Below are 27,843 nucleotides of genomic sequence, written 5' to 3' on the forward strand. Positions count from 1 at the left end.
TTAAATCAGAAACGAGCTCATAATCTATTTTCTGTATTTATATAGGGCAAGGAAGAATAATGAATATAGGATTCAAAATTTGGCAAAGACTGAGATGATCCACGCTGGCCCTCTACCACTAATAATGTTTTTGAAAGATTGGGTTATTAGATTAACAGTTATAGAAGATGGTCACTATTTATGCAATGTGAAGGCAAACATTTTTGTTAACCAAACATTTCCTAAATTGCAAGCAAAAAATGTGAAACTCAATCGGACACCTGTAGCAGATCTGAGGCCCTTCCCTGGTCCAGGGCACAGAGCCATACCCTTTGTTATAAATGAGGCTTCTTCCAAAGACTATCTGAAGAAAAATTTCCTTAACTGGATTTTAACTCTTGCTGCCTCCCTCTGAACACTTTACGCTCATTCTTCTCAAAGCCCTGAAGACTCAGCTCTCTGAGTTTGTTTTGCCCACTGTGTGTGTGTGTGTGTGTGTGTGTGTGTGTGTGTGTGTGTATGTTGCTCCTTCACTGAACAGAAACCAAGGGCTGTACTTACGTCATGCATGGAGTCTAGAAGTTTGGTCAGTTGGTAGAACCTCTGCCAGCTCTGCCCAGAATTGTTGGGACACTTAGTTACCATCTTCCTCAGTTCTTTGATGTAATTTGCCCTCATTTCTTCAAATGCAGCCTGGCTTTTGAGGCCATCCTTTGGAACTGTGTTAAGGAATACAGACATATAAATTGCCAGGATGAAAACAGCTTCAGCATCTTAGCAGTTAAATGGCCTTGAATACTTTAAGCTCATATACTGACTACAAGGTTGGATGCAAAAATCTCAATTATTGGAATTAACAAATAAATAAGGTAGTTATCTACCGGTAAACACTTGCACATATACCTACACAAAAGAATAATTTTCACATACCAGATACGTATTATTACTCTGCTCACTTAATCCTGATGCCAACAGTGGGATATAACCATTAAATTATTCTCATTCTGCAGATGAGAAAACTGGACTGGAGGTTGATTCATGTGCCCAAGTGCACAATAAAAAAATGGCAGAGTAGGGGTAGTGTAAACTGAGGTTTGTCTGTTTTCAATGCCTGTTTCTTAACCACAACACTACATGGTCTGTAATTAAGTGTTCTAAGAACCTTAACTTGCCAATACCTCAGAGGTAGGAAAACATATTTTTAATTTTCAGGACAACTGGAAGAGCCAGAACCATCTAATCTGGCTGGCATTAGAAAGCAGCAGCTTATACATTCAAGTTCGAATGTCAGACATTCTCAGAAGCTGGCCTACCAAGGGAAGGATGCTGCATACAAAGAAGCACTTTCTACATTCTTTGCTCCAGGACCACCTGACCATGCAGGCTCTGTCATGTGACCTGTGCACTTGGTCTCTATGCTGGTTTGTGAGGGAACACCCACAGTGGCTCTACACTGGAGACAGGTTTGAAACTTTCAGAGAAAAACTCCATGATCACTTTTGCATTTGGTGAGGTAAAATATTAAGGATTATGTTTTCGTCTCTTCTTTTACATAGTGGATAGGTTTTATATTGAAACAAAGTGAAGTTCATTTAGAAGGATTATTTGGGTGCGGCAGGAATATGACTCAGTGGTAGTATCCCCTACTTGCAAGGTCCTGGGTTCGATTTCCAACACCCTCTTTCTCTTTTCCCAGAACAATATTTAGGGATATAGGACTTCGAGAATGTCAAATGCCCCTGTCCTGCTCCTTCCAGGGCCCAGATGAAGACACTTTATCAAGAAAGGGGGTCAAGGGAGGAGGAGGAGGAGGAGCCAGGCAGAGTTTTCGTTTAAGGTGTCTCTTTTGACAATCTGCTTACATGTTTGTTTTTCACTATGGTCAACGGATGGTCATGTTTATGCTTTAACTCCCCAAAATAAGATCACCTACAGCTTTATTTTTAGGAGATGAAGACCTAATGAAAATTCATCTTCTGATATTCATCTCCTGTGTTTTGAAACTGCTTTTACTTCCACTTCTTAATTATATAATCATATTTGCTAATTCTTCGTAACTGGTGTAAATAATTTCCTTTGGTCATCAGCACTTTAGAATGGCTAAGGACAGTTTCTGAATATTATGTGTGACCCTGGAAGGCAGGTGTACCACTGTTTCCAAATAAACCCTGCTGTCCTAAATAAAGATATGAATTATCTTGCAAATTAACTTCTGCTATTATGTTAATAATCTCCTTGAGTTTAATTGTTGAGGCTTTTGATTTGAAGTTTATTTATATCTATTTTTGTAGGGGGAAAAATCACCCCCTAACATCAACTACTCAAATTACTGAGGCTGCTGAAGTATTAGTTGTGGTTTTAAATATCAGCCTTTCACATAAATAGTTAATGCCATCCATTATATAAGAAATAGGTTTTGCTTCCTTAAAATTAAAATCTTGTTTTAGAAGTATTAAAAAAAAAAACACACATAAGGAAGGATGGTAACAACCAGGAAGTTAATAGTAAAGCTATAGATCCACTTTCTGCCAAAATTTTAACATAAAACTTTCTAAAAGAAATGGAAACTTTGCAAATAAGAGATTTTGTTTCCCATGCAGATTAACATTTCAAAGTTATAAAACCATATAAGCAAGCCTTTAATTTTTTAATATGGATATTTATATGGATGAAACTCTATACATTAAAAATTATCTACCATTAAAATAAATAAATTTCCCTACTCTATTTCAACATTCTTTGATATGTCAGCTAAGATTAACTATATTTCTGATAGTTGTGTTATCAGAAAGTCTCAAATTTATATCTTGTCAAATATTATTACTTACATTTTACTGCTATAACTGAAATATACTGTACCAATTTCCCAGCCAGATTTTTTAGAAGTTGAAACAAACCAACAAATAAAGGGAACTAAAGCAAAACCTCAAATTTTGGAGGTCTGCCCAGAGTTTCTGAATTTGCTTATTAAATGCAGCAGGGCTGCTGGAAAGACTCCAGAATCTACGGACTGGAGAAGAGCAGAGACAACTGAAGTAGAAGTTGGTCGGCTTTCCTTTGCAAGCATAAAGAGCCTGAGAGTCTTTTGATGTCATTTCTAAAAGAAAAAAAAAACACCAAACCCACCAAACCTTCCTTGATATACTGGACATCAGGTGTGCATTTTAACATTCCTCAATTAGAACAATTTTCGTGCATTCTATCACAGACTGGCAAATCAAGCTTACTAAAGCCTGCCGTTCTGTGATTCATGAACTTCTTATGTTTCCTGCCTTTTAATTTTGCTTTTTCTGAATCTAAAAGAAGTCAAGATTTCAAAGTACTGAGCTACTTGGGAGCTATTAAATTAATTCAGGTAGTCTCAAAATGATATCAGAATCTATTAGAGGCTAAAAGACTAAATGGATGTAAAAGGATAAGACACCAATTAAGACTGAATAGTCAAAATTTATAAAGAATTAGTAGCAAAGGCATTTTTAGAAAATAGAATTTCACTTCAATGCTATCCATCGATCATACATCTTGGTGTGGATGTGTGTGCATGTGTGTATATATGTGTGCAATACATACATACCTATGCACATATATATTTTCTCCTTAACCAGGAGTGATTAAGAAAGATAGCTTGGAAAATGTAGTAAAATCACTTTCACTGAATTTAAAGGTCATGTTTCCAAAGTACATTCCAGAAAGGATAAATTTGGAATGGGAGAAACCTTGATGGAGTGGGACAGGGACAGAAAGCTTGATTCTGCTCTGTTGACCCTGCAGACAAGGGGTTGCAAACACCCAGGCTGCAGGAGATGGGGCTGGGTGCAATAGTGAGGAATGGTGGGGTCTGCGGCTAACTGGAGGAAACACGCCCTGCCCAGGGCAAATCACATTCAACGAAAACAAGACAAAAGGCCAAAAGCAACTCCAAACCTGTGTTGGCCAAACAAAACACAGCTGTGAACTGCTGGCTCCCTCCCTGCCAGGGCCACGGGTTTGCCCCCTCTGCTATGGCACTGCGATTTTGCCTGATCCATTCTCTTCCCTCCCCACTGCTGTCTTGCACCTCAGCCACCAATCAGCCTGTGCTCATGGCTGTGGGGAGGGCAGGGACAACACCCGAGGTGAAGCCCAAAGTCCAGGGTCTGATTCCTAACTCAAATAGGATACTGGACAAATGACACTGAGCTACTTCTGGTTTGTCAGTTTTAGAATGGGGCTGTCATGGGAGACGAGCTATCCCTGGAAGAGGGTCCCAAAGAGCTCCCAGGGAGAGCGGGAAGCTCAATGCAGGACATTTGGGGTCCATGACACATGTGATGGAAAAATGTCAGCACATGTCAGCAGAGGCACAGAGATTTACTTAGGAAAGCAAGAAATAACCATTCAAGGGAGAATGTGGGTCATCTTGAAAGGGAGATATGTTTTCGGGGCCCCTTTTGAAAGAAACTTGGTGAGGGATGGGCATGGGAAGGTATGTGGGGGTGACATCAACCTGGTAATCAGGAAATGGCTTATGGTGGTCTGGTTGCTCTCAGGATCCTGCTACGGGGGTGGTCTCCATGATCTGATCAGTAGATGACTTAGAAGGTCCCCTAAATGATTGGTTTCTCAAAATGTCATCGACTCTCTTTGCTTTATCTGTTTATTAGTAGGCTAATTAACAGTGAACAGGTAGATTTACAGATTTCCCAAGAAATGTGGAAGTGACAGGCTTGGGAGAGAGACTGGTTTAGGGAATGACAGGCCTGGAAAAGTATGCAGAACTTCTGCATGAAAATTTTATTTCCTTGTCCTCCCTTTATGTCTCCTTTCTACCTTTTCCTGTCTATCTAACCCCAGGGCTACCAATGTCCCAGAGTTACTGTAAGCATCGCATCCAGACTACGCAGAAACACACAGCCAGGTGCTCAAGGCAGAGAGGCCCGCTTGTTACCCACTGTTGCCCCTGTGTCCCTTACCACTACCTCACGGGGATCCCTCGCCCCCAGACTCGGTCTCTCTCTGCTCAAAATAACACATCTTCTGACCCATTCCACCTGGCTGCCTGGGCTCATGAAGCCATTTCCTCCAGAGGACTCTGCAGAAGACTGTCCCTTCTCCAGGTCCCTGGTGCCCAGGCCCCAGCAAGGGCTGGGTATGCACTGGATGCTCTCTTCTGCTTCACACACAATGACCTGTCCTCTGAAGGCCATGGTGCTCACGGTGGCAGCCTTGCTGGCTCCTGACATCCAGGACATTTCTCAGTTTCCTCAGAGGCAACGGCACTTGGCTCAGAGTTTTCCTCTCCCTACTGTCCCCTGGGCCTCCCCCTCATCGCGCGTGAACTTCCTCAAATTCTTTCCCTTCTGTTTGAAAAGGCCTGTGTCGTTGTCTGAGGAAAAAAGTGCCCAATGTCCTCGCCAAGGCTAATCCTGTTGTCCCGTCTGCCCTGCCACCTTATGCTATTGACTTTCTCTTCTCATACTTGGTTCCAGAAGCCCAAAAAAGCTTCTGTCAATCTGCAAGTTGCTGGCCACCTGGCACCTGTCCGATGCCTAATGGTCAACTCCAGTAGCTTCTCAGCTTCTCTGACAAGCCACACATTAGTCATACCCCTTCTGGGAACCCGCCACACCTGGCTTCCTTCCAGTTGCCGACCTCTCTGACAGTCTGTCTCTGTCCCTTTGGCCTCTGCCATCACCTTTACCAAAGTTTAAGAGGTTCTTTTCTTCTCTTTACGCCATGGCAACTCTGTGAAACTTCTGAGTGTAAACGACTATTTTTTTTTAATCTGCATAATTTATATTTCAAACGTGTCTTCTCTGTCCCCATCCCAAATCTTCCCCATTTGCTGGCCATCTCTATTAGGACACAGAGCTGACATCAAAACATTAACCCATCCAAAAATAGAACTCGTTTTACACTGTACAAGATCCTCTCCAAGTCCCAACATGTATTTCTACGACTGGCATTACCGTCACGGTAGTCATTTTGCTGTCACCAAACCTGTGTGTCACTTGTGACCGACACCACGCTTCCTCCCCCTTCTCGTTGGCTGCCAAGGCCAACTCTGCCCGGTTTCCCCAACACACTTGCTCTTGTCCATCACACAACCCATCAGCATAAGCCAGGCCTGCATGGCCATAGCCAGTCGGGCTGAGTTCTCTGCCCGTCTTTGCTTCTCTCCTTCCCCTTTAACCCACTGCCAGCTGCATCTTCACGAAGCCACAAACACAGCTTTGATCCTGCCAGTCCCCTGCTCAACTGCCTTCAGCCTTGCGTTCCTTTGCCTAATAAAAGTGTGGATTTCCTCAAAGGGCGCTGGTTGATCTGGTCCAATCTACTTCCCACCCTTATTGCAGTATCCCCTGCAATCCAACATAATCTGATGCACCTTCAAAAATTAAATGAACACATATTTATGTAAAATAAAAATTAAAAAATTAAGAGACGAGAAAACCCTCCTCCCCTAAAATTAATGCTACTGCTTAATTAAATTAATGCTACAGCACACGTCTGCACGTGTCCACACTCCCACTATCCCCTGACGGCATCGTGTGGTTCATACCCAATCTATAAACCTTGGAAAAACCCTCCAAGATCCAGCTGTGCCACATCTCCCTGCAACCCAGAACTTTCTGGCCCCTTTCCTCTATCACTGTAAATCATCACTTGTTACAATATATGAGATTATCTTTAGATGTGTCTTACAGGATAAGCTCGCTGAAGGTAGAGACAGGTGTGTTGTTCATTATTGTGTTTCCTGAGTTGCCCAACCCGACCACACACACACGACAGACACTTAATACATATTTAGTGGCTGAATGAAATAACGGTTATGGTCTTTCATGCGAACAAAGTTTCATATCCAGCAGTAACTTAGTTCATCAAAGGTCAAAGCCCTCCACCCATCTCCTCAACATTATCATCATTATCACTACCAACTCTGAATACTATTAATGGGCTACTCTTCTACAGGGAAGATGACCTGACAATGTAGAAAAAGTGCCAGGGCGGACATCACTATACCTGTGCTTAGGAGCAGCAAAACTTTCATTATGGTGTATTCTTCAAAGGTAAGCTGCAGTCGAACGAACTGAAGGCTGATCTGGTGCATCCCCTGGCACAGTTCATACATGGCAGACTGATGCATCTTCTCTCTGCAAAGAAAAAGCAGCAAACGTCTGAGGACACAAGGTTCGTTAGCAGACCCAGACTGGTGGCCCAAAGCAGCTTAATGAGAGACCCGAGTCAGGTTCGGTATGGAGCTGACGTCTACAAGACACACAGATGCCTTTCAGAGGAACTGGTCAACTGCTCCTGGACCAATGCTGCTGTTTCGCTTCCTACTACCCAGAACAAATGTGAGAAGCACTGAAGGCAACCCTACTCAAAGTGGGCCGGGATTTCATTTTATGCTCAGAGCAACACTAACTGATGACAGTTATAGTGACGTGGATCATCCAGAAAGCAGAGAAGCTGCTGCAATGTGAGCCAGGACCTGAGACTCTTGTTCCTTTCTGAGCACAGGCACAGAGCACTTCTGTACAGGACCAGGCTAGATGCCCCGAGTGGAGGACAGTGAGGGCGATCGTATTCCCACCAGGCCCTTCCTTCCTTCCTTTCTACAGCATAATGGAGTATGCTCATTAACTCTTTGCAGCAGCATGTCTAAAAAGAGAAGTTAAACAGAATTTTAAAAGGTGAGAACCCCAGGCAGAATCGCTCTGATCAAGAGAGGGCCACAGGGAGTTTGGCACCGTGTATACAAACATTTTCACACATGCAGTCCACCCGTCCCCGCCCTCCACCATCCAAGCACGTCTATGAAACACATCACAGGGCATCAGAACATCTTCTCTCTTTCCTTGAGAAGTAAGCAAAGCGTCACTTTTTAAGATGTTTTCCTTCAAAGTAGAAACCTATTGGAAGGCCCTGGGCTAACTGCTGGTTTATGATGAAAAGACTGCAAAGGTGAAGAGACTATCTGTGAAAAACGGGAAAGGACTTGACAGGTGGAAGACACGGGGAAAGAGGCCATGGTGGCTGGTGCGCTCATCGAGATGCCTGGAAGCAGGCGGTGTCTGCAGGAAAGCAACAGGCCAGCCCTCTTTCAGGCTGCATTGTGCTGCCCTGGAATGGCAGAAATCTCTTGCAGCCCAACTCTGAAGAAATTCATAATGCAGCACAACATGGCTTGCTCTGGATGATTGTTTCCTCTCTTTCCTGTCCCATGATAAGCTAGAAACTGTTTTTAAATTAAGAAAATATTTTTCACACACACATACACACACACACACACACACACACACACACACACACACAAATGGCACAAGCCCAAGCATCTACCACCCAGAATTAACAATGTGAACAAATGCTAATACTGTTGCCATATTTGTTTCAGAGTTTTAAAAAATTCAACATGGCCGCATGGAGCTCCACTTGGTCTTCCTCCCTGATCTGACCATCCTTTCATCACTCAGGAAGGAAACGATCCAGCTGGGGGTATTATTATTTCCTCTCAGAAGTGCACACTTCACTTACACATGCCTGCGTCTATAAAATCAGCTCATAAATACAGTGTTTTATGGAAATGTGAAATTAGATACACACATCCTTCTGCAACTTATTTTTACTGATGTGTCATTGTGAGGGGTATCTATTCCATTCAGGTAACTCTTCATTTGTTTTAGCTGCTTCAAGCTTTGTCTGAATGTAGCACAGCTTATACATCCACTCCCCATAAAGGGACACTAGGGTTCCTTCCTCCTTATTGCTGTTACCAGTGACACCCAAGGAATAGCCTTGTGTGCTTCCACGTGACTGAGCCAGAAAACAAAGGCTGGGTGGTGGCTCTGTGCACATCTGCTGCTCTCCCTCCCACCAGCAGGGCCTCGGGGACCTTCTACTCCACTTCCCACCAGAGCCCCCCATTATCCCATGCATCTGATGGGAGAGGGGGTTGAAAAGGTGACCCCTTGTTGCTTTTATTTCCATTTCCATTATCACCAGTAGGTTTGACATTTTTGCAAATGTTGACTGACCATTTAGGTTTCTTCTTGGGTGATGTTTCTTCATAACTGTATACATTTAAGGTTTTTTTTTTCTTTTCTCCTTCTATCATTGGGTAACACAATTTTTATTCTTTTAAGTCCAGGCTGGTCCAGAACCTCTGGTCTCAATCCATACTCCTGCCCTAACCTCCCAAATAGCCAGGGCCACAGGTGTGTGCCACCATGCCTGTCTCCTGTTTCCATTCTTAATATTTTTTTTTCCTTAAAAAATTTGATCTGCTTTTAATGTCTTTCTCCCTTTCCCCATTTCTTCCTCTAGAACTTGCCTAATATCTCCCACATCATCTATTAATCCCTTAGTTTCAAACTTCCCATGTGCGTCTTCTAAACAGCAAAAGGCTGAATTAAAAAAAAAAAATCTGAGTCTCTCACTTTTAATAGCCCAGTTTAATGTGCTTCCACTTACCACCATTACTGTTACGATGGTTCCTGCCATCTTAACTTCCTCCCCATCCCTCTTTCTCTTCTTTGCTTCTCTTTTTCTACTTTGATTGGGGTTGATCCAACTTTTGAACCCACCCTCCTCTACTGGATTTGGAAGGTTTTGTATTCTAATTTCACACCTACAATACTCATTCCTGAATTGAGAACTTGCTTACTTAAAGAATCTAAAGTTAGTCAACAGCTTTCCCATTGGCAACTGAGAAGGGCTCATTCCTTCTCTGCTTCCCTTCTTGCACAGAACTGTTCTCCAAGTATCCACAGCCCAGCTGCTTTCCAAACCACCACTGAAACTGGTCTGTCCCTCTCACACCTGGACATATGCCCTGTTTACTTACACTTACCAAAGTGGTTCTTTGATCCCTGTCACTTCTTATGCTTTATCCTCACCTCTGGGTTCAATTTCTGACTTATTAAGGAGTACATTTTAGTCATTCTTTCAGCAGTAGCTTGTAGCTGAGTGAAGTTCAAGTTTTTTAGTCTTAAGGTGTCTGAAGATGTCTTTGTTTCCCCTTAATTCTTACAGGATAATTTTAAAAGCTTGGCAGGTAATTTCCCTCAGTACTTTGAAGAGCGTATTCTGCTACACCTGGGCCTTAATTGTGGTTTTGGAAATTTCCAGTCACTCAGTCTCCCATAGGTAACCTGCATCTTCTCCGTGGTAGCTCCCCACCCCCACACTGCGTTTATCTGATGCCTACGGTTTTGTTATGATGTACTTAGATGCAGACTAATTTTTCTATTTTTCCTGTTTGAAACACAATGTCCTTATTTAATTTAAAGGGGTAGATATATATATTTTTTTCTGTCCTGAAATATCCTCGCCATTGCTTCTTCAAATGTCGCCCTAGCCCATTCTGGTCTCTCTCCGTTTTCGACCTCCTCTTAGCTAGCATTGTGCTGGATCTTCTCACCGTGACTTCCAGATGAAGTTCCCTTTCATCTTTCCTGTCTTCTTAGTTCTCTGTGCTGTGTTCTAGGTGGTTTTCTCAGATTTTCCAATCAAACTTTTTTCTTTATGTCTAATTCATTGTTTAATGTCTACAGTGTTTTAATGAGTGGCAGTATTTTTCATGTCAAAGAGCTTAGAAGTGCTCTAAGTTCTTTCTCAAGCCCCACCCCCAGGATGCTTCCTATGGTTCTTATAAGCCCTTCATATCTCTAGATATTTTAAACATGTTTTATTTTAGTTTCCTTTATATTTTCATTTTTTTGGGGATGCAAATATGACATGTCAAGGATGCATTTTGGGGGCCTATATTGTCTCCTGGGTGAGCCCCATGGGTTTGGGCTTGTGGAAGAGATTAAACCTGTCATGACTACAAGCATTTCACTTGTTCTGGACCAGTCTTTATGCTAAGTTATCAGCTGAAATGCTTCTGTAAGACTCGAGTAGTTTAAATTTAGACTTCACATTTGATGTGGTACCAGCTTGTTTCTTGTTTCTTTCGGCTTCCTCAACATGTCCCTGGCTGGCTGGTTGGTTGAGTTTTCCTGTCCTTGTAGTAGACAGTGAAATCTGTGCAGAGCTCCGAGTTCATGAGTCCTGTTTCAGGCCCCAGCTTTGCTGGAGTGGAAGTTCTTGCTCTGATTTCCTGTTTGTGTTCCAATGCCTGCCCAGAAAGCATATACCTGCAAACAATATTGTGCGGGCCAACTGCAGCTTCAGTTCTATGTCAAACCAAGCTGGCTATGAATTCCTTGTTCTTGCATATTTTTTTTTTTTAAAGTTTGCCTATGTACCTAAGACTTTCTTTCTTAAAGCAAAATTTCTATGTGTTTTGAGAAAAAAAATGGCTCAGGTTTGTTCCATCATTCTGACTGCTAACGACCAGCTTCTTAAAGGCAGGATCTATGTCCAACTGCGTTAAGTGTCCAAAAGTATACGATAGACAAGCACTAAGTGTCAATTTTTGCTCTAAAAGTATTTCACGAATGGATGAGAAAGGGGAAAAAGCAAAGATGACAATGTAACGAACCGAAGACATGCAAATTTGCATTTGATGGCAATGATTAAGCAAGATAATACTGCTGTTTACAGAGGCTGAGATACCAAGTGACCCTGAAATTAGATACGGCATTTGTGAAGTTCCCAAAAAGTTTCTGAGAGAGAGGGAGACAGACAGACAGTAAGTAAAATGGAGATAAAGCAGATGCCATGGACATAACACACTATGCATCTGACCCTGCACTCATGCATTTGATTTCTTAATCTACCTCATGTCACAGGCAGAAAAGATACCCTTGGCTCTGCCACGTAGGACCTACTGATGTACAGACCATCTGCCCTCCATGTACTGGCTTGCTGGTCCTTAATGGCATAACTTCTGAGACTTAGGCTTATCCTATGTAAAATAGGAATACTACATACATCTAATTCTAATCTTGCAGGGATAAAGGAACCAACTATCAGGAAGTTCTTATAAAGTATTATCTGAATGTTATTGCTTTCTTTTTAGAAAAAACATACTGGAGAAAATAAAATACTTCCTAAGGGACCAATGATAATTTGGCAGAAATAAGCCAAGAAAGCATCAAATTCTTAAAATGACTTTCATGAAAATAATATTTTATTATTATTTTTTCATTCCCATATATACGAAGGTGAACCAAGGCAAACACCAGAGATAAGGCAGATGTTGAGAAGGTGGAAGTGACTTGCCTAATGCCAAACACGAGAACTAAACACCTCCTTACCCAAGTGTTTGTTATTGCAGTGTGTTAACAAAACATCCACACACCACACAGGAGACAGGTTAGAGTTTACCTGAAAACAGATTAGATCGTTCACGTGTGAAAACACACCTAAAGAAAGCACTCTGTGCTACTTCACTGTGAATAGCATCTCTTTTAACTCTCTGTTGACCTAAGGCCTGAGTCACCTCCCTATCATACAGACACCCAAGCTGAATGTCCCCTTGCCGATTCTCATAATGTCTGTGAGGAGGGGTCTTCATGCTCATGATGGGGAACGTTACACCTAAGAAAGTCAGTATGCAAACCCAGGTATTTTACTTCAAGACCTCTCTTTCTGCTGCCAGCCCAAGTAAGAGTCTTCTTGCTCTTTGCTCCAGTCATCCACCTACAAAGGAATATTCAGTAACACATAGGTTTTGTTATTATAGTTACTCATTTATCCTGAGCTCGCCATTATATGGTAAGATCTCATGTTTCCAAATTCCACTGCTGTTCCCAACTGCATGAAATTGAGTTCTTTAAATGAGGAGTACTGGGTAGGCAAGATAGCTCGAAATTTCATGAAAACAGACCATCTTGAAAACACATTTTATATCACATCATTTTTGCACAATTAGATTAAATGTACAGAAATGTGCATCCAAAGAAGCAGAAGTGAGGACGATCTTTTTGGCCTGGTACTTGTATTAATGTCGCAATGCTACTTTGCAGAAATACTCTTCTGTGTGCTTTTATTTGTTTCATAATTTTACCTCATTTGGAACAGAATAATGTGAAAATACACTTGGCTAGTTTGGAAATGAGGAAGAAATCTGTACAAGGCTTCTAAATGACAAAAGCAAATGCATGACCAAAAGTCACCCTTGAACGGTGGACTTAAAGGTGGCAAGAGTGTTAAGGTGGATCTCAGAGCTGAGTAGCTGATGGTTCCTCCTCTCTACTGCTGGACTGTGGCTGCTAATATTCTTGTACATGTCATCCTCCCGTTTGTGGGAACAGAATAAACTCCACTTTGTAAATAAATACAAACATCAGAGTGAGCACAGAGACCCAGCTCCAATTCTAAGGAGCTTGGGTTAAAAATCCATGAAAAACAACAGCTCTAACATATTTTTAAAGAAATATTTCAACAGTTTGGTAAACGAAATTTTCTCCAACTAGAAAACCAAATATATTTGTAGCTACAACTTCATCTGGTCCTCTCTCAGAACGTCCATTTCACTAAATGAAAGTCATATGGTCATTTGGAAATAGTTTTAAACTATTAAATTAAAATAAACTAACTTCTCCAAATTTGATTCCTCTTGGAATGAAAGTGTATACTCGAGAGTTGACAAAAAAACACTTCTTCCCTTGCTTCTGAGAGAATTTGGAGTTATAAAATGTTAGAAGTGGAGCTTATTCACATAAGAGTAGCAGGAATTGGAAAAAGCCCCATTATATTCAGAGTGGTAGAACATTCATGATTTGTGTGCTAGTTGTCTGCTTTTAACTTAGTATCTAAACCATCTGAACACCTTTTGTATCGACGGGACTCATGCCATCTTGCCTTCTTTAATGTCAACAGTGTTGCCCTATTTTACATTGTGAGAGCAATCCCTGGACTCACTGGCCAATGGAACACCCTTGTTTTGGTATTCGGGTACTGGCTTACATTACCAAAATAAAAACCATTCAAAAAGCTTAGTCATTCTGTTATCTGGAGGTCCATCTGGAAACAGCTGATGGGGAAATCACGGCCTCAGAAATGCAACCCTAGACTCACGTTCACGTGCTACTCTGATATAAGCAGACAGATGAACTGATAAGCCCAAACAACAAAACACGGAACCTGTGGAACTCGAGAGCTGTTTTAGCCTGAACTCACACAGATACCTCCTGATGTGGCCACCTACTGTGAGAACACATGCTAGGTGCTTCCATCTGCCAAGAGAAATAGACGGGATGGTCTGATGGTCTGGACCTCCCACCTGCCTTCCCCAGGTTCTCACAGACAAACTCCATCTAACTGCTCCAGCACCCACCCTGCTGGGGGCTCAGCCGAGTTCACCTCTGTGTGGACGGTTTCCGGGGTATGCCTACCACCTATTCCTTCGTGGGCTTCTGTGTGTGACCCCGACACCCAGCCAGCTCCCAGAGAGTGGCCGTGGCAGGCTGCCAAGGCAGTGTATTTCGCCGAGACAGTTCTGAACACTGTGATGCTCCTCCGCCTCCAGAAACCGCCCTTTGTGGAAGATCTCTGCATCTTTGCCAAACAGCTGCGAGATGACTTCCCCTTTTACTCACGCATCATCCTTGTGAAAGGACTTACGTGATACACTGTTCTTGAACTCTGCTCCTAAAAAACCAACCAATTTACTTACTTTCTCCCCCGGAACCTCTTTCTTCCTACGGGGATGCTCTACCACTGAGTATATCTTTAGCCCCTTTTATTTTTGAGACAGGGTCTCACCAAGTCGACCAGACTAGCCTGTAGTTTTTCTTGTGCCAGGCTAGCTCACACGCGGGGTAAGGGCTGGAGTCAAGACCCAGACTCCGGGAGTTGGGTGGAAGCAGGCTTATGGCGAGCAGCCTGCAAACTCGTTTATTGCGGGAACAGCTATACATTTTATAGGTTTCTTGCCCAATCACAATGTGCCACGGGGGTCAGACCACCAGGTTCCTATATGGGCTCCCTTGGTAACACTGAGTCAATCTGGGGCAGTTGTTTACTTTCCTAGGTAGCCAAAGCGGAATGCTCCTCCCTGTAAGTTTCCCTTATACACTTGAGACGTTCACTGCTGCCAGCCAAGAACTAGGATTTCTCCCAACACTAGCCTTGAATTTGTGATCCTCCTGCCCCAGCCTTCTGAGTTGCTGGGATTCCAGGTGTGTGCACAATGCCCAGCAAAAATCAAACAAAACAACCCTTCTTTCTTATGCTAACTTCTATTTAACGAATCTCTGCTAGAATTAAGAACACATCAGTTGAAGAAGTTTGGTATACTCATGTTCCTGGCAGCAGGATCACAGCAGTCATAGGTGGAAGTAACCCATGTTTCCACTAATTGGGGAATGGAGAAACAAAATGTGGTGCATACACCCAACAGAATATTATTCAGCCTTGAAAAGGAGGGAAATTCTGACATACCCTCACATGAATGAACCTTCACGATACACGCCAAGCAAGATAGGCCAGTCACCAAAAGTCAAATACGTGCATGTTTCCAATTGCACATGCATCTAGAGAAGCCAAATTCACAGAAAGCAGAAGCTTCTACAGCTGGGGAGGCAGGAGGTGGAAATGGGGAATTGTTGATTATTGTGCAGAGAATTTCAATTTTCACTATTTGAATAAGTTCTGGAGATTGGTAGCAGGACCACGTGTTATACTTGATACTACTGAACCATGCACTTCAAAAGGGTTACGATAGTCAATTTTATTATGCAGTTTTTCACTACTAAAAAACTTAAAAATATGTTAAAAAAAATTCTCTGCAACTCACGATCTTACTTGCTACTCTTTGAAGAGACTGGGAAGCTCAATTTGTGTTTAATTATGTAACTGAGGGTTCAGGCGCTTCATTCTTCTTTCTCTTATAATATGGAAATTATGTCTTCTCTCCTATCTTTACAACTTCCTTTTTGTGTCTTGACAGACTTTTAGTCTTACTGTATCAGTGCCTGTATTCACAAGCTGCACTCAATGCCATTTGAAAGCAGGAAAGGGAAAAATTCTTTAATAAACCATGATTTCAAAAGGTCGCCGAGAAACAGTTCTCAAAGACCCATCTGTTGCAGGCTGGTACCCTTCAGGGGAATGGAAAACGGAACTACCTTTCTCGCTCCTTTCTTCTTCCCCAAATGCACGTTTAATGGACGTGATCCTTTAACATTGGCTGAGTTTGTAAATGCCAAAGCACAGGAAGTTCCCAACTCTTTCAGCCACGGAGTCTACGGAAAGTACAGTGAAGATCCTTTGCAATACTGCACTGAACTGTACCTCATCAACCGACCACCTTTCAGTTGTATGAGATGTCACTTCATGAGGAAGGCAATACAAAAAGAAGACTTTGAAATGCTTCACCTTAGCCCTTGGATTAAACACTGAGAAACTCTCATCCCTGTGGTCTGCGTCTTTTTCTTTCTTTAAAGGTATTGGGGATTGAAATTGGGGTGTTCTTCCGCTGGGTACATCCCTAGTCCTTTTTATTTTCTGAGAGAGGATCGAAGTTGCTGAGGCTGGCCTTGAGCTTGAGACCCTCCTGACTCAGCCTCCCAATTTGCTGGGATTATAGGCATGCGCCACTGCACCTGGTGCTGTGTCCTGTCTATGAACATTTTTATGAGGTATACAGGTGCACAATTACCTGAGTAATTAAATAAGTGTCTAGAGCAATGGGAAATGAATTAATTCAAAGGATTTCACAGACTTTGAGCTGTTATTTTTCTTGGCAGATATTAACGAAATGAAGCAATACTCAATGAGGGCTGAACTTCCTCAAGTCTCTGAACTCCTGGAGAGGAGGCCTGTCAATAAGCCTGTTTGCCAACATGCATTTACTTCAGTAAATCGCCTCTAGGAACGTGTGCGTTACATTGTCATAATGCAAGCAGCCATCCTGTCAGTCTTATAAGAGAGTTAATAACCTGAGATCAGAGCAGATCTGAAAGCCCAGACCTTCCATCTGATACGGCACACCACATCATTATGTCTGAATAAATCTAACATCTTGTTACATGGTCAGCGGAACAGATGGTCCCTGTCTCAGGCTTGTTATCTTCCTAAAAAACAGCATGCAGAAACAGGTTTTTCCCCCTTTCAGACCTTAATTAGAATAAAAATGACCTCAATTTGGGCATTCAAATCATTCCAGTTTACTGTTCTCAAATTTTTTTTTTAATGTTCTTCCTAGACTTGTCTTTAACTGATTAAAAAAAAAAGATAAGAGCTATTGGAGAGCCACTCTGGGTGGCTGTTGTGATGGCGGCTCATTTTTATAGTATTTATATCATGTATTTACAGACAGGGTAGAGTTCGGCCAGCAGGTCCAGGAATCCCCTGGGAATATGCTCTGTGGGTTGTGCTCCTGGACTAATGTCTCAGAGGGACTAGTGTCCCCCAGTCTCTGTGGCATTCAACTCTTCTCTACTAATTTCACATGGTCTGATTCTAGTAACATATAAAAGCCTATTCAGTGTTTTATCTGTCACCTTAACCGATGTCCCAAAAGGAAGAACTGCCCTCAGATGCCAGCATCACAATTTCCACAAACTTGAATGGATCTCACACGTAACAAAACAACCTGTGACAATCTGAAGGGGGGGCAGCTGGTTATGAGGAAGCCACAATTTACCACTGAGCGTCCTAGACGTCCAGGAAAAAAAAAATGTTATTATCATAAATATCATGTAGAGTATTTTCTAAGACATTTCTTTGTAACATAGAGCTTTAAATACTCAGAATGGTCAGCAATGTCTTTTTGGGTACAAGGATGTGTGCTTTTGGTAAAGAAAAGGAAGCGTGTAGCCAGAGCCCCCCCCGGTAAAAATTCAGATTTTTACAGAAAGTTAAATTGGGGTTATCTGTGAGAAATGGCATTACAAAAATATTTCTAATTGACCAGAGGTTAATGAATAGACTTTGGATTATGAATTTTCTCAGGCTAGTAACAATATAATACATTTGAAAAGGTGATTTCTAAGCAACTTTTCAGGACAGAATTTATTGTCTTGTGAAGCACCCTGTCCCTGAAATATGGGACCAGAGAATCCACGCTGCAGTAAAGAACATAGCAAACTGCAGAGGATTCCAAAGGAGTACCAGTTCACCCTCTATTATCCGTAAAGGCAGGGGGGCCTTTGGTACCAGACTACAGTGATTTACTTACTCCTAGAAATTGTTTGGAAGCAAGTGAAACCTCACTGAAAACTGTATTCAAGAACTTCAACTGAGGCTGTCTGGTCTTGGAGTCTGAGCTCTGAACTGCTATATGAAAGTTAAACCCCTAAGCACTATGCTTAGAACCTCATGGATACTTAATAAATGCCACGTTGATACTTACTGCTGAAGTATTGCTATGAGGTTGGCCCTCCATCTCTGTGGGTTACACACTCACAGACTCCACCAAGCACTGATCAGAAATTTTCAGAAAAAATATTACTTCTGAAGTGACTTTTTTCTTGTCATTATTCCCTAAATGATACGGTAAAACAGTTATTTACATGCCATTTACATTGATTTTAGGTACTGTAAGTAATCTAGAGATGATTTAAAGTACAAGGTAGGACACTCACACATATGTGCAAATCCCATAGCATTTTATACAAAAAACTTAAAAACATCTGCAGATTGTGGTGCTGATGGGGGTCCGAGACCCAATCCCCTCTGGATAACAAGGGATGACAGTACACATAGAAAGAATACAAAAGAACAATACACTCAAGTGAAAGACTTCTTTTTCATTATTAAGTCTCATACTTGTAGACTATAGTCTTCAACACTAAAGGTCTGGGAATGTAATGATTTGCAGACCTCAGATGGTTAAAGAGAAGACCATTTTCAGTGCGCTATTATTGTTTCATACATTTGGCATATAAACTTAAAGACACTGTCTAGTGTCAGTAAATGACCACAGTTTCTTTACTTGTAAAAAGAGGCCATAAAAAAGGGCAGATTTCTACTTGATGATAACTATTGAATTTCCAGAATGTGAACAAAGTTAACTGTTGATTTAGAAACATTGCTAGAGGGAGACAGCAAATCACTTTTCCTATTGCAAAATTAAAATCTTTATTAACCAGAATCTTGTGGAGTCAAGTTCTTTCTGGAAGAGATGTCACATTATTCTAGAACCCAAACCTGGCAGAGTACAGGGAAGGATAATTACTCTGATAAGGCCCAGGTGTGCAGCTGTGTCTCTGAGGTGTTGGCAGAGTAGCCTACACTGCAGAGGAGACCTGAGTGTGTGGGCAAGCCAGGGCTGGGGTATGGAAGGTAGAAAGCTATCACGCCCTCTCCACAGGAACACAGATCTCTTCCATCCCGGAAGTCTGACTTTGCAAGAGGAAAACAAAGCTCCAGAGATAAATGCTATATAAGGTCAGTAATCAAACTAGACTTTCAAAAAACATTTTTGGGGTATCACAAATCTGGATGAAAGGGAGTTGTGTTTGTTTGTTTGATCATTCTAAAAGCTCGTCTGCCTGAAGAAGAAAAAAAAAGATGATGTTCAACTCAATTAATTTATTAGAGGTTAGCCACGTGTCCTTTCTTATTATTGATTCCAAACATCTGTCACAAAGCAGATTTTGTTCAGGACATTATGAACAACTGCATCATTCATTACTGGGTGAAACAAGTCGAACGCCATGAGACCACTGCTCCCGTAGTAACATCCACTTCCATAGAATGTGCGCAGGGAATGGCAAGAACACAATGCTTATTCAACATGGAGCCTGAATATTTGTTTTATTTACTTGTATAAAATCACTAGTTGAGACAGCTGAGAAACACAGAACTGAGGTGTTCTGATCTTACCCTTTATTATGAAAACTGTGACCCTCCACCAATCAGAACTCAGTGGCCAAGCAGCTTCTCTTTAATGACAGATGATTTGTTGGGGTTTTGTGTTCAAGACCTCAGGAACCTTAATACCCTTTGATCCTTGAACAGGCAGAACCCCCTCCCCCGGCCCCACCTCCACAAAGCACCTGCTCTGTAAGCAACCTCACAGGAGAGGAGAGGGGAGGGCAGGAGAGGAGATGGGAAGAGAAGAGAATGTGTCCTCTGCAAATTCACATGTTGAAACTGACCTGCGAATGTGATGGTATTAACAGGTGGGGCTTCCAGGAGGTGATTAAGTCATGGGATTAGACCCTCATACAAGGGTTTGAGTGGGCAAGTTTGGCCTTCCCATGTATGTGAGGACAGTGTTCTTCCCCCTGGATGATGTGACCACAGGCTACATCTTAGAAGCAGGGAGCATCCCTCACCAGACACTGAACCTGCTGGCACCCTGACACTGGAGCCAAAATAATACATCTGTATTGTGGATGATTTATTCAGTCTTGGGTATTTTGCTGTAGAAGAATATATGCACTAAGACAAACACACAGGGGAAAAAAGAAAGCATGGTCATTCTATCAAGAAATGTGGGGAACATAAATTCCAATGATTTTAAGACCATGACCAAGACCAAGAGTGCTGGAGCTTTGAGAAAAAGTTTTCCAGTTGGGGTGACCACCTGAAAGAGCAGAAAAGTTCGTACTGGAGTTTAAAAAAAAAAAAGAGCATCCATATTGGAATTCTCTTCCCTCTGGAAAATTCTATAAAGCACACTTAATTTGAAAGTTAAGACAATGGAATGTAACATTTTAATTTAGTACCTGTAAGATGTGGCGGCATCATCCTTGTCTATGACAGCTATAGGGAATGGCTGCAGAGCCATGGGGGAGAGGGAGAGGGGGAAGCAGAAAGGGGAAGATGAGAAGGGGAAGAGGGAGAAAGGTCAGGGGTGGAGGACAGGGGGAAGGACAGGGAACACAGGAAGGCAGGAAGGAACAGCCCTCTCCATTCTGGACTGCAGACCCACAGCTCTCCACACATTATGGTTTGACAGCCTCCACTCTGGATTTCAGAGGCTCCATCCTCCTGCCTGGGTGCGCCTTCCCGTGCCCCCACTGGACATCCCTTCCCTCCATCTGTCCCGGCTAGACAATTCTGCCAGGCAGTCCTCCCTGACCACGTTAGTTGGACAACCGCTTTGTCTTTCCAATCTTCGAGCGGCCATCTATGACACTTGTTGTTTGACATTCAGCTTCATCTTGTCACTCTGCTAGTCGTGCGTCTGTGTCTTATTTGTCCAATAATTCACACCCACGCTACAGAGTTCTGGTGACTGGGAAGGGCGTCATTCCCTCTGGATTCCTTATGACAGCCACCATGGTATTTTGCATACTGTAGATATTCTCCATATTTATTACTGACAGGGAAAATGCTAGTCACTGCTCATAATTTTTTAGCTAAGTGATAACCATAAAGAGATTTAATCTCATATAATCTCCCTTCTTTAAACCTCATTCTTATCACAAATTCTTATAGCTGCATGAATAAGGAGTCTTGTTGGTAAAGAAGAACTATATATAAAATGAACCACGGGGCGTTGGAAGGGACTTTTGAGACCCTTCCATCTCCATTATTTTGCAGATATGTCCTAAGATATAACAGAAACAGAATACACTTTGAGAGAAATCTTTAGGAGATCCCCCTCTCAATGAACATGTGATCCTAGGTAAGTTACTGAATCTCTCTAGGATCAAGGAAGCTGCATCACTTATAAAATAGTGATAATCATATCTACCTTAAAATATGATTGTCTATAAATGTAATGAACCACACCAAAGTGTCAAGCACAATAAATGTAACATAGTAGGGACTATGTTCTATTTAGCATTGAATCTAAATGTGCCTAAAATGTGGATTATTGATTCTTTCCTGAATGAGGAAACAGAGACCCAGATCTTGCGTGAGGCTTCCCCAAGGGGAAGCAGAATTAGAGTGTGCATTGGGTTTTAAAGATCATCTATGTAAGCAGTTCTCCGAAGTGGGTTCTGACGGCTATAGGCTACCCCTAAGCCCTTCCCTCTTTTTCAAGTTCTTACCTGTGAGAGGCTGAATTTTCTTCATATGTTTTGCCCAAAACAACCTCTCACAACAGACTGATGAATGTAGGAAGCAGATAAGAGAATGCAATTGACTTCATTTAAGACAGACTAAAAAGATTTCCTAAAAAGCAAAACAGCTCCACTCTTCTAATTTTTTGGTTTTGAGAAAAAAATTTTCATAAAAACATTTATGTTATATAATGTTACTTATGAAATATGTAACAGGTTTATTAATTTTAAATGAATTTAAACAATTTATCTTTCAAATATTTGTTTTACTTTTCTGAGTTAAAAAAAAATCAAGCGATATAATGTGTGGAAGAGAAATTCTTCAGAACAATGATTTTAAGAGTATAAATCAGGTCAATGATTTTAAGAGTATAAAAGGAATGACAAGTTTACAAACTGATGTGGTCCAATTCCCTCATTTTGTGGAAGGGAAATGAAGACTTAGCAATTAACTCAGTCATTTGACATCATCAAGCAAAATCATGACAAAGTCAAGGACTAGGCTTTCAGATACCAGAACAGAAATAAAACAGATTTGGAGAAATAATTTAAACTTTGAACCTAAGTTCCAGTCTTTCTAAGAATATTTCATTTCTCACTGTAGGGTATATACAACTGGCATATTCTCACCTATTTTAAAGGACAACTTTTATGAGATGATATGATCTGTCACTAAGAGTTCCAAATATATATAGTATCTAAAACCATTATGAGGCTCCAAAAGTCTACTTATTAACTGCCTAAGAAAAAACCTAATCTCACAGTCAATGTAGAAGTCTGGATGGAGCTGAAAAACCCCCGAGTTTGAACTATGAGAGTCACTTGGGTTCAAAACTTTGAACCCCGTCCTCCTTATCCTTCAAAGTGGGGAAAGAATAAATTCCCACTTCAGAGTTGGGAGGATTAAATAAAATAACACACTGGAGACGGCGTTCAGCCCAGCACTGCTCTCGAGCGTCCAGCATGAGTTGGGTCCTCCAAATCCTTGTCAAGCACTTGATGTTGCTTTTGCCCCGCGGTTTCCATGTTAGTGGAGAGTGAGCTCATATCTGTAGCAAAAAGGAGGTGAGGAGTCTATAACCCACCAGTTCCACTGACTCCCCAGGAGAGGCGACTACTTCCAGGATGGTCAGACGCCATCGTAAGGAGGCTGTTAGGCTGGGCTGCCATAGTCAGTAGGCGCACTGGCTTGGCCACTGCTGATGATCCAAGTGCCCAGGTGTGCTTCCCAAAGGGGCACGGGGGTCCACCTGGGACCTTTGTGTGTGTTTGTTTTCTCCCTTCCATTATTCATTTGTTTCTTTAGGAAGAGACCAAGTGCCAGAACCTCAGGAAAAGTAAACAGCCTCTTCAGAGCCCTCCCACTGATAAGCCTACCGAACGAGCTCGGGGTTCATGGGTGAAGGCTGGGGAGAATATAAAAACAACATCATCTCCCTTGTGGGACGCAATAAAAAGGGATGACAATGTGAATCAGTTTTGGTTCTAGAAGTGTCTAATGATGCAAGTTTAGAAAACACTTTATTTATCAAGCCACATTCCAGTCTGACTCCCTGTTTCAATCTGGTTGGGTTCATTACAGCCACCATCTTTCTGTCCTGTGACAAATGTCAAGGGAGGAAGCCTGGAGATCTCCTTTGTTTTGACTGACATATTCCTTGTCACTTGCTCCAATCTTGCAACAGAATCAATGCAAAAAAAGTAATCTTTATCAGATCTTCAATAAAGAAATTTACTCTAGTGATTTTTATTTTACCTTGGAGATTTCATTTGCTTGAAGAGACCAAAGTCCTTGAGCCCATTAGCTGAAGTAAAAAGCAATATACTAATATATCAGCTAACCAAGCCCTTTTACAAATCACAGACAGTCTTAGCCTGTTTTTGACTGTTATTCAAAATGAAAAATAGCTCCCTCTAGTAGCCGGAGTACAGCCTGGCTATATTTCTTGCATCATTACTTCTCTATGGGACCCCAACATAGCTGTAGAGAGCTAGACAGTTTGTTCCATTTGCAGTCTCCTATTTGTTTTGCCTTAATTTCATACAATACTGGCAATTACCCAGCTTCATTAACTCCTTACAAAATTTGTCAAATACACTACAAGAAACATCACATAAGAAATATTAAGAGACACCAGTATTTTGGAAGGAAAATCTGAAAATGAATCCTAAAAACATGATAAGGAAAAGCCACATCAGGAATCTAGCTTCTGACCTTCGTACCAGAAGAAATGCTTATCTACAAACGAAAAAATATTTGCCGAGTGCCAACCATGCAAAAAGCATCCTGTGAGACTGTAGAAATAATTTTTAGAAGTATACTTTATGTAGTTTAGGAGTTTATACTATATCTGAAGTGATACCATAGACACAAAAAAGCATCAAAAGATGGATAAAGAAAAATATGGGTGCAAAGAGTTTGGCTGGGAGGCTGGGGCTGTGGCTCAGTGGTAGGCACTTGCCTGGCATGTGAGAGGCACTGGGTTCGAGGATCAGCACCATATACAAATAAATAAAATAAAGGACCATTAACAACTAAAAAAAAAATAAAAATAAATAAAAAGAGTTTGCCTGGGGGTGTAGCTCAGTTGTAGAGTACTTACCTAGTATGTGTGAGGCCTGGGTTTGATCCCTAGCACCCCCAGAAAGAGTCACTTTTTTGATGTCACTCTTCAACAGTAAGTCATTAGAGAGGACGTGTCCTTTGGATGGGACTAAGGGAAGAGGAAGGTAATTTGGTGGGAGTAGAGTTTATTTGGAAAGGCAGCAGGAAGTGGTATAAAAAGAGCATTTTAAAATTACTGCGTTCACTGTGCACTAAGGCCAGATGGTATTCTAGGTGCTGGCGATGCCAAGGTAGGCCAGAGGGCCACTCTCCTGCTTTCCCAGCGAGGCACCATGCTGGCAGCAGACCCACTAGGAAGAAAACTTACTTGTGATAAGATGGGAGGGCCTGGGAACACAGGACTACCCTGGCTCTGGTGGTCAGGCACAGCCTGTCTGAATAGAGGACATTCAGAGTGGACAGAGAGGTGAGAAAGAGCCCTCCTCCTGCACCAGAGAGCATCAAGGGTAAAGGACCCGGACAAAGTTCCCAAAGGAGGTCACTGCAGCCAAGTGCACCAGTGAACCCTCCCTGGGAATGCCAACTCCACCTTAGCAGTTTAAGTCCCACCTTTCTGGTGGACACCGGGATGGTGCAATGTCACCGCGCCACACTCTCTGGCAACACTGCAGGCAGCGTCTCTTCCCGTTGCTGCCTCATTTCTCCTACCCACCACCATGGAGCATGTGACCCAGCAAGGAAGGGACTTCCTTTCTCTTACAGCCGTATTCCCAGGGCCTAGGATTGCTTGGTATGTTGACACTGCTCAGTCAGCGTGTGCTGAATGAAGGGACTGAATGATCACTGAGCCCCTCTCCCGACAGTGGGTCACGAGGAGAGGCAAGGCTTGGTGCGAGCGAGGACAGGTCAGGTGGCGAGCTGGGAAGCCCACCCACGGTGCTGCCTCACAGCAACGCTGCATCAGCCTTTCCCGGCTCTGGGGAGGCCGTTCAGCACACTCAGTTTAGGAGCTTTCCTTAGTGTGAGCACTAACATGGAGGCAGCAAGCGACCCATTTCTTTAAAATCCCCCTGTCCCCACTCCTCCTCCTATGAAATGCCCAGAAGTAACTTTTTATACTGATTCTTATCACGATCAGGAAGGGGAAGCAATACTGGGGAAAGGAAGGAAGGCCGTGTCTCACGTAGAGGACAGTCCCTGCCTCTCTTCTGTCTCCACATATGCCGGAATGACTACCGATTGCGGATTGTAAAACCTCCCGCCGGCCTGTACTTCCCCCTAGACTTGGGTCAGCCTTCGTTCAGGTGGCGAGAAGGTCTCCACGCCCTAGCTTTGTGCAAGAGGAACACGATTCCATTCTGGGTGCTTCGGGCCTCTGCAGACAAAGGAGGACCTTTTTCTGCTTTTGACACTGTTTTTCTTTATTCAGGAGTCTCAAACCAAGGCCAGGGAGGAGTGAAGAGGCCCAGGGTGAGAACGAAGGCAGGCAGCGGCTGGAGGATGGTGTGCCACCTGCCGGGAGTCACCGTGCCACTGCTCCCAACCAACCAAACGATCGGACCACCCACTGTGGACTCTGGCCCTCCAGCTGCTGGTACTGGCTGGGTGTTCATAGGGCCCAATAAAAAGATAAGGCACCCAAACGGAATTTTTTTCTTTTTAATTTTAAAGTTTATTCCCTAATACTTACTCAGAAGCTAAAAGACAAACAATGGAAATTTCAGAAAGTGGCCAGCTTTTTAGTAACGGGAAAAAAAGAGGTGTGTGTGAGGGGGGGGGAAGGAGGAGGGGGGAGAGAGAGGGGGGAGAGAGAGAAAGGGAGAGAAAAAGAGAGAGAGAGAGGGAGAGAGAGACAGAAAGCAAAGGAGCAAAAAGAGAAGGGGAAGAAGAGGAGGAGAGTAGACGAGAAGGAGGGGAAGAAAGGTCAGATACTGCAGGTGACAGAAACTTGGCAAAACTGTTCCCCAACCAAGGGGAAGTATTTTTATTTGGTCTTAATTTGGAAGAAGGGAAAGGGTAGTGGGCCAGGGAAAGGGGCAGGGTGGGGTGCGCAGGACAGGAGCCTTGGAAGGGGAGGCTGACCGGGTGCCTCCATCTCCCCAGAACGCCTGCTGCTCATCCCCACTGGCCTGGCCCTGACAGCAAGGAGCCACGCACAGCCTCTGGGGTGTATCAGCCACTTCGTTAGAGGAGGGGAGGCGCGCTTGCTACTTTATAACTCAGGCTACCCTGGGCTCTGGGAAGACTCCCTTACTCCAACCTAAACAACTGGGGGGTAGTTGTGGGGGATACGCTGCAGCTCGCAGTTGGCCTCTTAGCCCAGGACTTCAGACCATTGGGTGTGAGGGACCTCAGGGGCACTGAGTTGTTGGCAGGGAGGCCCAGGGAGATCCCCAAGGACGTGGACCATACCAGCACACTGGTCCAGCAACTGGGAGCGCCCGAAGGAACTGACGGCTGGGCTGTCAAGGGTTCTAATGGTGCTTCTGGCATTGAACAGGGCTAAAGACCCGGAGAGCGGGGGCTGACTTCACCTCCCTCACTGATCAGCTGGGGGAACACCTTCCCGCTGGGAGATGACTCAGGACTGGGGAGAGGGTACCAAGGCTTCACCACCCTCTGGCTTCTACCAACAATCTTGGGACCCAAATAACACAAGGTTCAGACTCTAAAGACAGTGGAAGATCACCCCAAACACGTTTTTATTGGGCTACTACTTCAGAGGGCATACCCAGGCCTTTAACAGACTTTTAATTTTTAAAAATTGGCCAAGGCTTAAAAGAGTATAACACTGAAACTTCCTTGGCTTCAGGAAAAAAAAAATTTTTTTTAAACTTTCATTACAGGCTTAAGTGGGAGTTTTAATATTTGTACTGAGTTGATAGGAAATGTGAATAATTGCAGTCATCTGTAGCAATATATGATAAGTTGTTTCAAGGTAAAATTGAATGATTAATCATTTAATACATATTTGAAAAGTTTTGAGTTTATAATAAGAAAAGTTCTATGCTCAAGTATTAACTCATATTTTCACCCCACTGTTTAATTTAAAAAGTTGGAAGAAATGTTTCCTTTATTATTCCCTATTTCCTGCCTTTCCTCCAGCTCCAGTATTGCTAGTACACAGCTGAGGGTTAAGTTCATCAGGAATATTCAAATTCCTTTCTAAGCTGGAGGCTAACACAGATCCTCCACGAGTCAGTTCCGTTCTTCTGTTCTAAAGATGGCGATGCTTCGGCTCATGAAGACCTTACATTCCACACCACCCTCCTTCATCATGAACTTCATTCTCACAACTAGAAACACAAAAGCCTCTTTTCATAATGACTCATAGGTTGCTTGGTTCATCGGTTCAATAAGTCACTTATTCAATAGCAAATATTTATGGAGTACCTACTAACCTTTGGGCACAATATGAGGTGCTAGAAATTTAAAAGCAACTAAGAAAAACTGACTTTG

General features: G+C 42.7%; 1 protein-coding gene across 4 annotated transcripts in view; it reads right to left on the reverse strand.

Annotated features, from left to right (window-relative positions):
* Positions 1–27,843, reverse strand: part of NR3C2 (nuclear receptor subfamily 3 group C member 2) — a 330,269-nt gene that overhangs the window by 30,489 nt on the left and 271,937 nt on the right. For all 4 annotated transcript variants that reach the window (XM_079154578.1, XM_079154580.1, XM_079154577.1 and 1 more), the window contains exons 7-8: positions 6,982–7,112; positions 541–698 (exon numbers count right to left, since the gene is read on the reverse strand). In XM_079154578.1, coding sequence (XP_079010704.1) covers positions 541–698; positions 6,982–7,112 — 289 coding nt within the window. The remainder of the gene's footprint in view (positions 1–540; positions 699–6,981; positions 7,113–27,843) is intronic.

The sequence above is a fragment of the Sciurus vulgaris genome (assembly GCF_902686455.1).
Source record: "Sciurus vulgaris genome assembly, chromosome: 9".
Taxonomy (NCBI): Eukaryota; Metazoa; Chordata; class Mammalia; order Rodentia; family Sciuridae; genus Sciurus; species Sciurus vulgaris.